This window comes from Phacochoerus africanus, chromosome 15 (genome assembly GCF_016906955.1).
Source record: "Phacochoerus africanus isolate WHEZ1 chromosome 15, ROS_Pafr_v1, whole genome shotgun sequence".
Taxonomy (NCBI): Eukaryota; Metazoa; Chordata; class Mammalia; order Artiodactyla; family Suidae; genus Phacochoerus; species Phacochoerus africanus.
This window is the reverse complement of record NC_062558.1, coordinates 45876186-45892475: the sequence shown is the minus strand read 5'-3', so window position 1 is coordinate 45892475 and position 16290 is coordinate 45876186. Positions and strand designations below refer to the sequence as shown.

Below are 16290 nucleotides of genomic sequence, written 5' to 3'. Positions count from 1 at the left end.
ATACAATATCATCCCAGTTTATATTAAGCATGTATTTTTTTCCACCTGGTCTTTTCTTTTGTCAGAAAGTCCTTTCTAGGTAAGTAGATCTTTATTTCCTGTGATTTTGGCTATAGCATTTCAACCTGGATTAGGTTTCTCTTATGTTAGGATTTTGTTTTTCTGCATCACTAATCAAACAGTTTCTAATGACATCGTCTTCTCATGTGAATTGAAAATTGAGTAGTAGGAATTTCAGTGCTACAGTAATATCATATATATCCCATATAGGGACTACAGGGAAAAGATAATGCTTTTTGGAAAAAGAACTGTTCATACATATCATAAAAATGCAAATAACAGACCAATAGACTAATAATTGTTCACAAAAGCACAACTTTCCGAACATTGAAAGATGGAAGGATTGTTTCTCATTGTTGAAAATGGAAAACTATATCCCCCCATTCTGTTGAAATTTAGTGATTCATGTTGGGAGGGTATAATTTCTGTACTGAGCTTTTAAAATAGGTTTAATTTTTGAAGCAAATTTTGGTTTCTCTATTGACCTTCTAAATCTGTAGGCCTTAGGATGAAATATGGGGAAAATATGCTTATTTTATCTTCAGGTTTTGCCTCTAACCTTCCCTGGGTACCCACTTGTCTTATACTGTTCTCTATCTACTAAAACCTTCTCTTTTTTTCTTAGTGCGTAATTTTTTTCTCACACCAGCAGCCAGTTCTCTGATTATCTAGGCACCAACTGAGGGTCCAATAATTCATTTCATTTCTGAACTAACTAGCAAGTTACTTTAGACCCCTCAGATTAAGGGCTGAGTTTCACAAGACTGACCCACTTCAGACACCAGTTGCAAGTCCTGGTTTTCCACCTGTATTTCTGACCAACTGACTCTTGGGGGTTCCATGACACTTCTTCAGATTTTGATAAGTGGCTACAACAGCTACTACCACTCAGGGAAACACTTTATGGGAGAGATGCTTAGGGTATGACACAGAAGGAGGGCACAGAGCTTCTGCATCCTCTCTGGGTATGCCACCCTTCTAGTATCTCAATGTGCTCACCAAGCCAGAAGCTCTGAGAACCTCATCATTTAGGATTTTATGGAGTGTTCATTATGCGGGCATGACTGATTTAATCATCAACCTTTGGTGATGGATTAAACCTCCAGTGCTTTTGCCTTCCCTGGAGGTCAGAGGGTTGGGCTGAGAGTTCCAGTCCTCTAATCATGCCTTGGTCTTTCTGGTGACCAGTCCCCCACTCACCTGTCATCTCATTAGCATACAAAAGACACTCTTTGGGAAGCACTAGAGGTTCAGTGGTAGAATTCTTACTTTCCAAAAGACACTTTTACCACTCCAGAGATAACAGGAGTTTTAGAAACTCTATGCCAAGGACCAAAGACAAAGACCAAATATACATTTCTTATTGTATCACAGCTACCTTATTGAATTTTGCCGTTTTAGATGTGGTTTTAGTTTCCAGCCTTTTACTAGTTCCTTCTTGCAAATGTACCTTTTCTTTGTCCTATTTCTTTAGGACCAAATATAAAACTTTGTTATATTATTTTGTTGACAAATGCGTGTTGATGGTTCAGTTGATGCAATTATATTGGGAAATTCCTCTTTTCAGGTAAAAGTAGTTTCATTTTAAGGGAAGGCCCTTTATTTATTTATTTTTTTGTCTTTTGTCTTTTTAGGGCCACACCCACGGCATTTGGAGGTTCCCAGGCTAGGGGTCTAATTGGAACTATTGCTTCTGGCCTATGCCAGAGCCACAGCCATACCAGATCCAAGCCACGTCTGCGACCTACACCACAGCTCACAGAAATGCCAGATCCTTAACTCACTGAGCAAGGCCAGGATTGAACCCACAACCTCATGTTTCCTGGTCGGATTTGTTTCTGCTGCGCCACGATGGGAACTCCTCAAGGAAAGGCCATTTAGAGATAATAGCTAAAGCTACAGGAGTGACTCATTGGGGCACTGTTTTCTACCTTGCAGCAAATACATTTTTATCTGGAGACCACGCATTATGGTTCTTTTCAAATTATGCTACATAGCTTCTTATACTTTCTTTCTTTTTTATTTGTTTTTTTGTTGCTGAGTTTTTTTGTTTGTTTGTTTGTTTTGTTTTTGTCTTTTGTCATTTCAGGGCCACATCCGTGGCATATGGAGGTTCCCAGGCTAGGGGTCGAATCGGAGCTACAGCTGCCAGCCTACACCACAGCCACAGCAATGCCAGATTCAAGCTACGTCTGTGACCTATACCACAGCTCATGGCAACACCAGATCCTTAACTCACTGAGAAAGGCCAGGGATTGAACCCACAACCTCATGGTTCCTAGTCAGATTCGTTTCTGCTGTGCCACAACGGGAACTCACTATGCCACAATAGGAACTCCATTATACTTTCACTTTATTGCTTTACATCTTAGCTAAGTTTCTAGTTGGCCTAAGCAAAATGTTGATTTATGGGAAGGATCAAGATGGCGAAGGAGTAAGATGTCGTGTTCACCTTCTTCCACAAACACATCAAAAATACGCCTCTACATGTAAAACGATTTGCACAGAACATCTACTGAATTCTGGCAGCAGCAGAACTTAAACCTCCAAAAAGGGCAAGAAACTTTTGAACTGAAAGGGCTTCTCTAAAATAAAAAAAAAAGAAGCAAGAAGAAATAGGATGGAGGAAATCACAGTTGGAAAGCAATCATTTAAATAAACCAGCATACAAATCTAAAAGCGGAAGGAAAAAAAACTACTGTAAAAGCAATGATAAACACAAGGAACAGGAGTTCCTGTCGTAGCGCAGTGGTTAACAAATCCGACTAGGAACCATGAGGTTGCGGGTTCGGTCCCTGGCCTTGCTCAGTGGGTTAACGATTCGGCGTTGCCATGAGCTGTGGTGTAGGTTGCAGATGGGGCTCGGATCCTGCGTTGCTGTGGCTCTGGTGTAGGCCGGTGGCTACAGCTCCGATTCAACCCCTAGCCTGGGAACCTCTATATGCCTCAGGAGTGGCCCAAGAAATGGCAAAAAGACAAAACAAAAACAAAAACAAAAACCACAAGGAACAGCAAAAGGACAAACATGAAGATGTTAAAAAAAGGACTTCAAAATCATAGAATGTGGGGAAGGAAAGTAAGAAAGTCTATACTCCTTTTTGTTTTTTAATAATGTGTTTGAACCTATATGACTATCAGGATAAAGCACGCAGACATAGGAAGGGGTTAACATACTTAAAAAACAGGGCACCACAAATCAAAACCAAACATTACATTCACAAAAGCTGAAAAGAAAAGTACACAAGCAAAAAATAAATAGAAATCATCCAACCAGGGAGTTCCTGTCGTGGTGCAGTGGTTAACGAATCCGACTAGGAACCATGAGGTTGCGGGTTTGGTCCCTGCCCTTGCTCAGTGGGTTAAGGATCCGGCGTTGCCGTGAGCTGTGGTGTAGGTTGCAGACGCGGCTCGGATCCCGCGTTGCTGTGGCTCTGGCGTAGGCTGGTGGCTACAGCTCTGATTCGACCCCTAGCCTGGGAACCTCCATATGCCAAGGGAACGGCCCAAGAAATAGCAAAAAGACAAAAAAAAAAAAAGAAAGAAATCATCCAACCAAAGAAAGGAAGAAAGGAGAAACATAGAATCAACTGGAAAACAGGTTTAAAATAGCAATAGATACATATTTATCAAGAATTACCTTAAATGTCAATGGACTGAATGCTCCAATCAAAAGACACAGAGTGGCAGATTGGATAAAAAAGCAAAAACCTTCAATCTGCTGTCTACAAGAGACTCACCTTAGGGCTAAGGACACATATACATTTAAAGTGGGGATGGGAAAAGATATTTCATGTCAATGGACAAGACAGGAGTTGCAGTACTCATATCAGACAAAACAGACTTTAAAATGAAGGCCATAAAGAAAGACAAAGAAGGACACTATTTAATGGTTAAAGGATCCATTCAAGAAGAGGATATTACAATTGTCAATATATATGCCCCTAATATAGGAGCACCCAGATACCTCCAACAAATACTAACAGACGTAAAAGGAGAAATTGATCATAGTAGGAGACTTTAACACCCTACTCACATCAATGGACAGATCCTCTAGAGAGAAAATCAATAAGGCAACAGAGATCCTAAATGACGCAATAGACAAGTTAGACTTAATTGACATTTTCAGGATATTACACCCAAAAAAATCAGAAATACATTCATCTCAAGTGTGCATGGAACATTCTCAAGGATTGATCATATACTGGGGCACTAAGCTAACCTCAACAAATTTAAGAGTATAGAAATTATTTCAAATATCTTCTCTGATGACAATGGCATGAAAAGTAGAAATCAACCATAGGAAAAGAAATGAGGGAGTTCCCGTTGTGGCGCAGTGGTTAACGAATCCGACTAGGAACCATGAGGTTGCGGGTTCAATCCCTGGCCTTGCTCAGTGGGTTGAGGATCCAGTGTTGCCGTGAGCTGTGGTGTAGGTTGCAGATGTGGCTCAGATTCCGCATTGCTGTGGCTCTGGCGTAGGCTGGCAGTTGCAGCTCCGATTCCATCCCTAGCCTGGGAACCTCCATATGCCGCAGGAGCGGCCCAAGAAATGGCAAAAAGACAAAAAAGAAAAAAAGAAAAATCTCAAATCAACAACCTAACCCACCACCTAAATGAACTAGAAAATGAACAAACAAAACCTAAAGGCAGCAGAAGGAAGGAAATCATAAAGATCAGAGAGGAAATCAAGAATATAGAGATTCAAAAAATAGTACAAAAATAATCAATAAAACCAAGAGCTGGTTCTTTGAAAAGGTAAACAAAATTGACAAACCTCTGGCCAGACTCACCAAGAAGAGGAGAGAAGAAACCCAAACAAACAAAATAAGAAATGAAAAAAAAGAGAAATCACAATGGATACTATGGAAATACAAAAAGCTATGAGAGAATACTATGAACAATTGTATGCCAACAAATTTGACAACCTAGAAGAAATGGACAACTTTCTAGAGACTTACAGCCTGCCAAAACTGAATCAAGAAGAAATAGATCCACTGAACAGACCAATCACTAGAAATGAAATTGAATATGTCATAAAAACACTCCCTACAAATAAAAGTCCAGGACCAGATGGCTTCACAAGTGAATTCTACCAAACATACAAAGAGGAACTTATACCCATCCTCCTCAAACTTTTCCAGAAGGCTGAAGAAGTAGGAACACTCCCAAGACATTCTATGATGCCACCGTCACCCTAATTCCAAAACCAGACAAAGATATCACCAAAAAAGAGAACTATAAGCCAATATCTCTGATGAATATAGACGCAAAACTTCTCAACCAAATTCTTAGCCAACTGAATCCGACAACATAGAAAAAGATCATACACCACGACCAGGTGGGATTCATCCCAGGTGCACAAGGATGGTTCAACATACGCAAATCAATCAACCTCATACACCACATTAACAAAAGAAAAGTCAAAACCACATGATCATCTCAATAGATGCAGAAAAAGCACTTGACAAGGTCCAACATCCATTCATGATAAAACTCTTACCAAAGTGGGTATAGAGGGAACATATCTTAACATAATACAAATATAATACTCAATGGAGAAAAGCTGAAAGAAAGCCTTCCCATTAAAATCTGGAACAAGACAAGGATGCCCACTCTCACCACTGTTATTCAAGAGAGTACTGGACGTCCTAGCCATAGCAATCAGACAAACCAAAGAAATGAAAGGTATCCAAATTGGAAGAGAAGAGGTAAAACTGTCACTGTATGCAGATGACATGATACAATGTACAGAAAACCCCAAGGACTCAACCCAAAAACTACTCGAACTGATCAACAAATTCAGCAAAGTAGCAGGATATAAGATTAATATTCAGGGAGTTCCCGTCGTGGCGCAGTGGTTAACGAATCCGACTAGGAACCATGAGGTTGCGGGTTCGGTCCCTGCCCTTGTTCAGTGGGTTAAAGATCCGGTGTTGCCGTGAGCAGTGGTGTAGGTTGCAGACACGGCTCGGATCCCGCGTTGCTGTGGCTCTGGCGTAGGCCGGTGGCTACAGCTCCGATTAGACCCCTAGCCTGGGAACCTCCATATGCCGCGGGAGCAGCCCAAGAAATAGCAACAACAACAACAACAAAAAGACCAAAAAAAAAAAGATTAATATTCAGAAATCAGTCACATTTCTGTATATTAACAATGAAATATTAGAAAAAGAATACAAAAATACAATACCTTTTAAAATTGAACCCCAAAAAATCAAATACCCAGGAATACACCTGACCAAGGAGGTGAAGACCTATATGCTGAGAACTATAAAACATTAATCAAGGAAATTAAAGAGAATGTAAAGAAATGGAAAGATATTCCACGCTCCTGGGTTGGAAAAATTAATATTGTCAAAAATGGCCATACTAGCCGAAGCAATCTACAGATTCAAAGCAATCCCTATCAAATTACCCATGACATTTTTCACAGAACTAGAACAAACCAACAAGACCAAGAGTTGCCAAAGCAATCCTGAGGAACAAAAACCAAGCAGGAGGCATAACTCTCCCAGGCCGTATTACAAAGCCACAGTAACAAAGACAGTGCGGTACTGGTACCAAAACAGACATATAGACCAGTGGAACAGAATAGAGATCCCAGAAATAAACCCAGACACCTATGGTCAAATAATCTTTGACAAAGGAGGCAAGACATAAAATGGGAAAAAGTCTCCTCAGTAAGTGGTGCTGGGAAACCTGGACAGCCGCATGTAAATCAATGAAACTAGAACACACCCTCCACCACACACAAAAATAAACTCAAAATGGCTTAAAGACTTAAAACGTAAGACAGGACACCACCAAACTCCTGGAAGAGAACATAGGCAAAACATTCTCTGGCATCAACCGTACAAATGTTTTCTCAGCTCAATCTCTCAAAGAAATAGAAATAAAAGCAAAAATAAACCAATGGGACCTAATCAAACTGACAAGCTTTTGCAGAGCAAAGGAAACCATAAAAAAAAAAACAACAAAAAGACAACTTACAGAATGGGAGAAAATAGTTTCAAACAATGCAACTGACAAGGGCTTCATCTCTAAAACATACAAACAACTTATACAACTCAACAGAAAAAAGCCAACAAATCAATTGAAAAATGGGCAAAAGACATGAATAGACATTTCTCCAAAGAAGATATATAGATGGCAAACAAGCACATGACAAAATGCTCAACCTTACTGATTATTAGTGAAATGCAAATCAAAACTACTATGAAGTACCACTTCACACCAGTCAGAGTGGCCATCATTAAGTCCACAAATAACAAATGCTGGAGGGGGTGTGGAGAAAAGGGAACCTTCCTGCACTGTTGGTGGGAATGTAAATTGGTACAAGTACTTTGGAAAACAATATGGAAGTACCTTAGAAAACTATATATAGAACTACCATATGACCCAGCAATCCCACTCTTGGGCATATACCTGGACAAAACTTTCCTTGAAAAAGACACATGCACCCATCTGTTCACTGCAGTACTATTCACAATAGCCAAGACATGGAAACAACCCAAATGTCCATCTACAGAGTATTGGGTTAGGAAGATGTGGTATATATACACCATGGAATACTACTCAGCCATAGAAAAGAACAAAATAATGCCTTTTGCAGCAACATGGATGGCACTAGAGATTCTCATACTAAGTGAAGTAAGTCAGAGAGAGAAAGACAAATACCATATGATATCACTTATATCTGGAATCTAATATACGGCACAAATGAACCTTTCCACGGAAAAGAAAATCTGTCTCTGGAGAACAGTGTTGTGGTTGCCGAGGGGGAGCGATTGGGAGGGACTGGGATTTTGGGGTTGATAGATGCAAATTATTGTCTTTGGAATGGATTAGCAATGAGATCCTGCTGTCTAGCACTGGGAACTATATATATATCTAGTCACTTATGATGGAGCATGATAATGCGAGAAGACGTTCTGAATATGTGTATGTGTGACTGGGTCAACCTTGCTGTTTTAGAAAATTGACAGAACATTGTAAACCAGGTATAATGGAAAAAAATAAAAATCATTAATAAAAAAATTGAAAAATGTTTTTACCTGTGACTTAGTATTTCTATTTCTAGACATCTATTCTGAGGAAATAACCAGATGTTTAAACAAAGACTTATATAAATATAAGTATGACCTTTATGATTTACCATGCATAAAAATAGAACCCTAAATAGTAACAGAGGACTAATTACGTAAGTAATAATACATCCATTAAAAATGTATATTTCTAGGCATGTTACCTAGAAAATTATATACATGTGTGTATATATATAGCATGATATCTAAATCTTCTTTATATATGATATGTATTTATTATTGGTATATCTCATATATGTGTTCATAGTCATATGTATCATAAATATATAGAAAAGAGATCCTGGGAATTATTTTAATATTATTCTGTTTATATATTTCTCTTTTTACAAATTTCTACAATGAACATAATATTTTTATACTTAAATGTTTTAGCCAAGTTCTTATTGATCTTCCTATGACTGTTAAAAATATCTTTTATCTTCTAGTATCAGTTGTTTTTACTGACTTATTTGTGAGATGCATCAGTGTCCAGCAGTGACTAGAGGTGGGAAAATAGATTTCTAAAGTCCATTTGCTCCTCTTGGAAAGTTTACTTGAAGCTTGTATACTTGGAAACAGCCTTGGTGCACTTGGGCATGGCAGGCTTGGCCAGCTCCCCTGGCAGCAGCAAGCACATGGCCATCTGGATCACCCAGGATGTGATGGTTGAGCATTTGTTGTAATGCACCAGGTGTGATGCCTCACCCCCACTGTGCTCGAAGATGTTGTTAACAAAGGAGTTCATGACGCCCATGGCCTTGGATGAGATGCCAGTGTCTGGGTGGACCTGCTTCAGCACCTTGTACACGTACATGGAGCAGCTCTCCTTGTGGCTGCGCTTGTGCTTCTTGCCATCCTTCTTCTGCACCTTGGTCACCACATCCTTGGAGACCTTCCTTGGGGCGGGAGCGGACTTCGCTGGTTCAGGCATTTTAAAAACTCAGAAAGCCAGAATTGAAGTCTTCCTCTGCCTCTTTCTTATAAAGACACTTGCAATTATATTTCGGGCCTAATTGGGTAATCCAGGGTACTCCCTGTAGTTCAAGATCCTTAACTGGGTCACATCTGCCAAGTATTTTTTGCCATATGACATAATTTTCACAAATTCCATAGATTAGCACCTGGATATCTTTGGGACCTATTATTTAGTTTACCAGTCTCTAATTGCTGCTTCTTTCTTTTGGCCGAAAACCACCTTTCTCTGTTTTGGCATATAGGTACCAGGCGTATCTTACCCACAATGGCATTAAGTCCTGGGTTCATGAGAATGGTGCATATTAATAGATTAGTATATAATAAAATCTTTGAGTAGTGAGTATTGATTCTAGATTCCTATAAGGTAGTTTGAAGCCCTAACCTGATGTCCACCCCTGGTCCAGCTTCCTGTGGCTAGGAGGCAGATTCATGAAGAACAAACAGCTTCAAACTCTAAATTCTATTGCTGAGGTGCAGTTCTCAGAGAAGGAAGTTTAAGTAGGGGACCTAAATTGAGGTTGTTAATTTAGTTATAACTAGAGACAGAATAAATGCCTATTCTTAAAAATCATGATTGGGAGTTCCTGTCGTGGCTCAGTGGAAACGAATCCAACTAGGAACCATAAGGTTGCGGGTTCGATCCCTGGCCTCACTCAGTGGGTGAAGGATCCGCCATTGCCGTGAGCTGTGGTGTAGGTTGCAGACGTGGCTCGGATCTAGCGTTGCTGTGGCTCTGGCGTAGTCTGGCAGCTAGAGCTCCAATTTGACTCCTAGCCTGGGAACCTCTGTATGCCACAGGTATGGCCCTAAAAAATAAAAATCATATTTGGAGTGTTTTGATTGTACCAAGAAGGATGAATCAAATGGGAAATTATGTATTTTTTGATAATTGCTACCCCTTTGCTTTCAAAACCAAATGAGAGCCAAACCTATAGTTATGACCCTTGACACAGCATCATAAGAGGTAAACTCTTTTATGTATGAAAGAAGTAGAGGAAGAAAGAAGTGATAATACAACATTAGAGGAAAGGTAGGACAGATAAACTGAGAGTTAGTTAGTTGTGTGTCTTTACTGTTTATATTTCCCCGGACTGCTGATTTAAATAGCTTTTGCCATGACTCAAATAGGTAGATTCTGTGGGTCTTTGTATTGCGACCTGGCCCTCTCCTGTTATATTGTGAACCTGAAGATATATCCCTTAACTGCTCCCACCATTCCAGATGCATACTTGCCATGGTAATCTGGCTTTTTTTCCGAGAGGATTGTGTCTGCTGCCCCAAAATTATGCTCACATTTTTAGAGGATATTTTCCTTTTGCACATGCTATCATATTTTCATAGCATCCTTACTTTGTACCTTATTTCTCTAAAATGAACAAGTCTTTTCTGAGCTCTTTCAGATTTCTTTCATTTTAGGATATAACAAAAATTCTAAGCTTATGAATGCTTAAAATATCTGCTTGTCATGTACAATTCCTAATACAGCAAGCCCATACTGAAGACTAATTGAGGATCCATTAATTGATGGCACTTGAGATAGAAGAAAATGACCATATTCAACAGTGTATTGTTAGTCTAGAAACAAATTGCTACCACAGCTGCCTTATTGAATAGGCTCACATCATGTGTCTGGTTGGAGCTAGATGCCAGCAGATCAATAAGTATAGAGTTATTATAATAATTGAAAATCAGTATTAAAATTTAGCAAATAAAAGCCTTAGTTTTGTAATTTTTATTGAATTTTCAAGAATATCAGTTATTAGTGTGGATTATTCTTTAAAAGATGGAATATGATTTATGCTAGTAAAATATATTACTTTCATTTTGGTAGGGAATGTTAATTTTTCACAAATAGAATAAAATGCTCATTTTCAAAATTATCTCCTAACGTGTTCTAAGTTATAGTTCCCTCTTTATGTCCTCCTAAAGTATTACTTAGCAAGGTTATAGCAGATGTTAGTATAGGTATATATTGGATGTGAGAATGCTGACTAGGGAAATGGGAAAAAATACGAATAAAGGGGTTATGCTAGGAAGCTAATGAAGGGTGAGGGGTGGGTATTGCCAAAGCCTGCGCACCCGTAAAGTAAGATGTGGGTGCTGACCCACAAGTATACGCAGAGTGCTAGTCTCTAAAACCATCTGGCTTAATGCATTTATATGAGCAAATTAGAGATGTAAATGTGGCCATGCAGGATTAATCACATACTGTGCTGCTCTTTGCTAGTCTTAGTGCCAAATCACATTTCGCATTCTTGGTACTCTGTATGATTTCTTTAGATTTATTACTTTTGTTTAGTGTGCCATCTTTTATATAGCATTGATGCTTTACAGTGGAATTTTTTGATGTCTGTACTTGTAGAATGGAGGAATGATCTCAAGGGGAAAGAAGAAACAAGAGAGCATCAAATCAGCATTGTTTTATTTCCTTTCATTGCTTTAATGCTATCTAAAATCCTTAGGAAATTTACTGCAGCCTTTAAGTTAAGAATCTCTTGGCATTCTCAGTATAAGACTATATTTTCATGGAGTTCCCATCCATTGTGGCTCAGCAGAAACGAATCTGACTAGCATCCATGAGGACGCAGGTTCGATCCCTGGCCTTGCTTAATGGGTTAGGGATCTGGTGTTGCCGGGAGCTGTGGTGAAGGTCGCAGACCCGGCTTGGATCCTCCGTTGCTGTGACTGTGACATAGGCCATCAGCTACAGCTCCGATTCAACCCCTAGCCTGAGAACCTCCATGTGCTGCAGGTGCAGCCCTAAAGAAGACCAAAAAAAAAGACTGTATTTTCTGGCATTTTTCTTTCTTTTTTTTTTCTTTTCTTCCATCCCAGCTTTATTGAGGTATAACTGACATATTACATTGTGTGAACACTTACATGCTGCAGAATGATTACTACCATAATGATAGCAAACATCTCTATCATGTCACATGATTACCTTTTTTTTTTCTTATGGTGAGAACATTTAAGATCTACTCTGTTAGCAACCTTCCATTATATAATACAGTATTATAATAATCACCATGATATACATTAGACCCCAGAACCTACTTATATTATAACTTATAATTTTGTATTCTTTACATTTCTCTAGTTGATATTCTTCATGCCAGGAGTTGAGAGACTTTTTTTTTTTTCTATTTTAGAGCCATACCCATAGCACATGGAGGTTCTCAGGCTAGGGGTCGAATTGAAGCCACAGCTGTCAGCCTATGCCACAGCCACAGCAATGTAGGCCACATATACGACCTACACCATAGCTCACAGCAATGCTGGATCCTTAACCTACTGAGTGAGGTCAGGGGTTGAACCCATGTCCTCATGAATCCTAGTCGGGTTCTTTAACCGCTGAGCCATGAAGGGAACTCCAAGAGTGAGGAGACTTTCAATTGACTTGCCTGAGGTCACAATTTAAGTCTTAATGCTCAGAGATAACAATATGTGATCATCATTGAGGCAGAAATTGCTAGTTCTTCCCCATTTTTCACTTCTCTTTTTTTCCCACAGCAATAAACTCTGCAATTATTAACTGGACCTTTGGCCACCCAGAATAAAGACTACTCAAACTGATAGCTAAGGTATATTCGTAAAACTAAATTCTGGCCAGTTGGATGTAGTCGAAAGTGTCTAGTACAATTTCTAGGACATTTTATAGTTAGACATGTGCTTTTCTTCCTGTCTTTCTCCTTCCTCCTGGCTGGAATATAGCTGTGATGTCTGGTACTTAAGTAGCTGTTTGGACTGTAGCTGAAAGCTGTGTTAAAGATGAATGGAAGCAAGATAGGAGGCTAGATTTTTTTTTTTTTTTTTTTGCCTTTTGTCCTTTTAGGGCCACACCATGGCACATTGAAGTCCCAGACTAGGGTGTCTAATCTGAACTGTTGCTGCGGGCCTATGCCAGAGCCACAGCAATGCCAAATCTGAGCTGCATCTGTGACCTACACCACAGCTCATGGCAATGCCGATCCTTAACCCACCGAGCAAGGCCAGGGATTGAACCCGCAACCTCATGATTCCTAATTGGATTCGTTTCTGCTGTGCCATGGCGGGAACTCCATAGATTCTTGATAGTGGACATGATATATCAGCCTTGAATTTCTGATCTCTGGACTTTTTTTATATAGGAGAAAATTAAGCTCTCTTAGATAAGCCACTATTATTTTGCGTTATCTAGTACTTGCAGCTAAATCTAACCCTGGCTAATATAATCATTGCAAAATAAGACTTATTTTATGCCTATTATTAACCTGAGTAATTGATTGTTTCTAAAATTTATATATATTTTTAAAAATTAAAATTTAGCTTCTATTTTTCTTCTCATTATTTACTTCTAAACTGTTGTGTTTCTGCAGTTTTTCAACCCGATAATTGTAGAGTTCAACCCGATAATTGTGTAAGACAGCTGAAGAAAAAATTTTCTCCCAAATGAGAGAAACCAGAGTTGGTAAACCCAAACCAGTAACCAAAATTATAAATCTATGAAGTTTTATTGTTTTGTTGATTATATATGATCATTAGACACAGAGTTGTAGAATAGCAGTACGAAATTGAAGTTTTGGGGAGAGTCTATAAAATGGAAAGCATCTGGTGTGAAGTCTATAAAAGACCATATCAGGTCATTTCAAGTTCTTCTGTGAGTTGAAATTTGGCTTAATATAAATGGTTTCCAAGTGGTATCGCTTCCTTCTGTTCTGGAAGAGGATATTAAAGCAGCAAAGAATGCTATAGTTCAGTTAAGTGGATATAAAAATCCTGGGAGGGTCATCTCTCCCAGTATTAAAAATAAAGTGATAACATGGGGAACTTCGTAGAAAAAATAAAGCACAAGTCTTGATACGGAGAGAGAAAGAGGATATTTAAATCATTTCAAATTCTGTTCTAAAGAATAAACCAGTCTGAAGTTTTTTCCCTTTTAAAATGAGCAAATAAAGACCAATAAAACCTTATCACACTCTAATTTAGTCTTTTTCATAGATAGGAAAAATACTTCCTAAAGAAAATTGAAAAGTAAGCATCATCAAAAGATTATAAAAGATATTCATGTAATCAGGAAAACAAAATTACCTATATGGTAAATTAGCATATAGCTTCCTTAACCATTTTATAGGGATACAAACCTGGCATGGCTTTATTTTTCTATTATCACTTCCTTCAACCATGCTCTGTCAAATCCCTCTTCATGGGCAGATTCCCAGTTCCATATCTTTCTGTGTACTTTTGGGTATTAAAAAAATTCCTTCTGGTCCAATTTAGAACTACAGTAGTATATTCAATTTAAAGTTCTTCCCTTCCCCTTTCTCCAGAGCCAGTGGCTCTTCCAGTGTAGTAGAAGGAAGGAGATGGAAAGAGTTAAATGTCTCTTACTTTACTGGTACAGTTGTAGCTCACTCACTGTTGATGCAGTTTCTCTGGTCACCATTGGCAGGTGTCCAGATGCTAGTTTTCTTATGGAAGCATGTGTATGAATATTTTGAAGGACCCTTTAGGAACATCTCCACTGAAATTTTTGTTTTTGTTTTTTGGCCTCATGTAAAAGTTCTCAGGCCAGGGATTGAACTTGCGCCACAGCAGCAATCCAGGCTGCTGCAGTGACAATGCTGGATCCTTAACCTGCTGTGCCAGAAGGGCACTCCTTCATTGCAGCTTCTTAATATAAAAGATTAAGTTCCAGTTCTGTCTCTTCCACCGTCTCTCAGTGTCCACCTTTGATTACACAATGTGAAGCCTCCTGCCACTGGAATCCTCTTGACACCAAGCATTCTTTTTGGGTGGGATACCAGCAAGATATTCCAAGCCACCTTCTGTGGTATTTAACTTTTGGAAATTCCTGCATGTTTGCCATGCCAAGTGATGGGAGTTTCAGTTATCTCATTGTTGCCCCAATTCAGCTATTTCTCTCAAATTATCAGGACAGATCAGCTATTCATTGCCTAACCCAGTATTTCTTAAAGTGTAGTCCCTAGAGCAGCAGCCACATCACCTAAAAATTTGTTAGACATGCAAATTCTTGGGCCTAGTGGGGCCCATTGATCTGTATTCTGTCATGCCCAAACAGCTGGCTGGAGTATCCAAACGCGGAATGAGATGCCAGTTTTCTCTTGCCACAAGTACTCTCAGAGGTGAATTTTCTTGGAAGCCCCCAGCCCCACTTTGAGTAGGGGTAGGGAAAGCCATAGGACTCCCCAAGTAACTTCTTAGAATTTCTAATGTTATTGTTATTATTGTTGTGTAGACTGGAAAGGTAGGAGTGGGGAAAGCAGCAGATGTCATAGGAGGAGGAATATTATCTGGTATTATGCACTATTATACTAGGGTAACAATCTCCAAATCTTAGTGGCTTATAGATACAAAAATTTAGTTCTTACTTAGTGTGAATCACTTATTCACATTAGCTGCATGTCAGTTGCAGGTCTCCTCCACAACTTTTTCTTCTAGGACCCAAACTGGACTCAGCTCCATATCTGAGACATGCCATTTTCAAGGCAGAGGAAAAAGAGGCATGATGGAATCACTTGAAAGCTCTTAAAATTCTATCTAGATGTGGCATATGCTACTTCTACACACATTCTGTTGGCCAAAGCTGTTCATATGGAGAAGGAAGTATATTCATCTCAAAAGGAGGGATTTGGGGGAGTTCCCTTGTGGTGCAGTAGGTTAAGGATCTGGCGTTGTCACTGCCATGGCTGGGGTTGCTGCTGTGGTGCAGGTTCTATCCCTGGCCCAGGAAGTTCCACATGCTGTGGGTATAGCCACAATTAAAAAAAAGTGATTTTACTAGTGGGCCAGGTAGAGTAGAGCTGTGAGTATTTTGGACAGATACTACAATTGATCACAGTTGCACAATAAATTGTAACTATTATATTGTTAAAGTACAGTTCTTTCCTTTAAAGACAGTAGGAGAGTAAATACTAATAAATATGCAACAACCAGGGAACAGCTAATACTAAACAATATACATGAAGTATAATGATAACATGGGTTTAGAGAAGAGACAATGTTGAGACAGTCTGCATAGTGAATGACGGGTGTGATTGGGGTGGCAAGACATGAGAAGGGAGGGAGTTCAAGAATGGGGCAACAGGTTAAGCCCTCACCTGGATAGGGGTAAGCATAACTGGTAGAAAAGTCAGAGAAGAGACCACTATTTACAGACTAGGGTGACCTGAATTTA

The 16290-nt window shown here is 39.2% G+C and overlaps 2 protein-coding genes across 3 annotated transcripts in view; one reads left to right on the top strand and one right to left on the bottom strand.

The window, feature by feature from the left end:
* The window catches only part of TTC28 (tetratricopeptide repeat domain 28), a 606162-nt gene that overhangs the window by 154101 nt on the left and 435771 nt on the right, over positions 1-16290 (top strand). The window lies entirely within an intron of this gene.
* On the bottom strand, positions 8692-9072 carry LOC125116799 (histone H2B type 2-F-like). The gene has a single exon (XM_047762354.1). The coding sequence runs from the start codon at positions 9070-9072 to the stop codon at positions 8692-8694; it is 381 nt and encodes a 126-aa protein (XP_047618310.1).

Coding starts and splice junctions, on each gene's coding strand:
- LOC125116799 (XM_047762354.1), bottom strand. CDS start 9,072: ATGCCTGAACCAGCGAAGTCCGCTCCCGCCCCAAGGAAGGTCTCCAAG.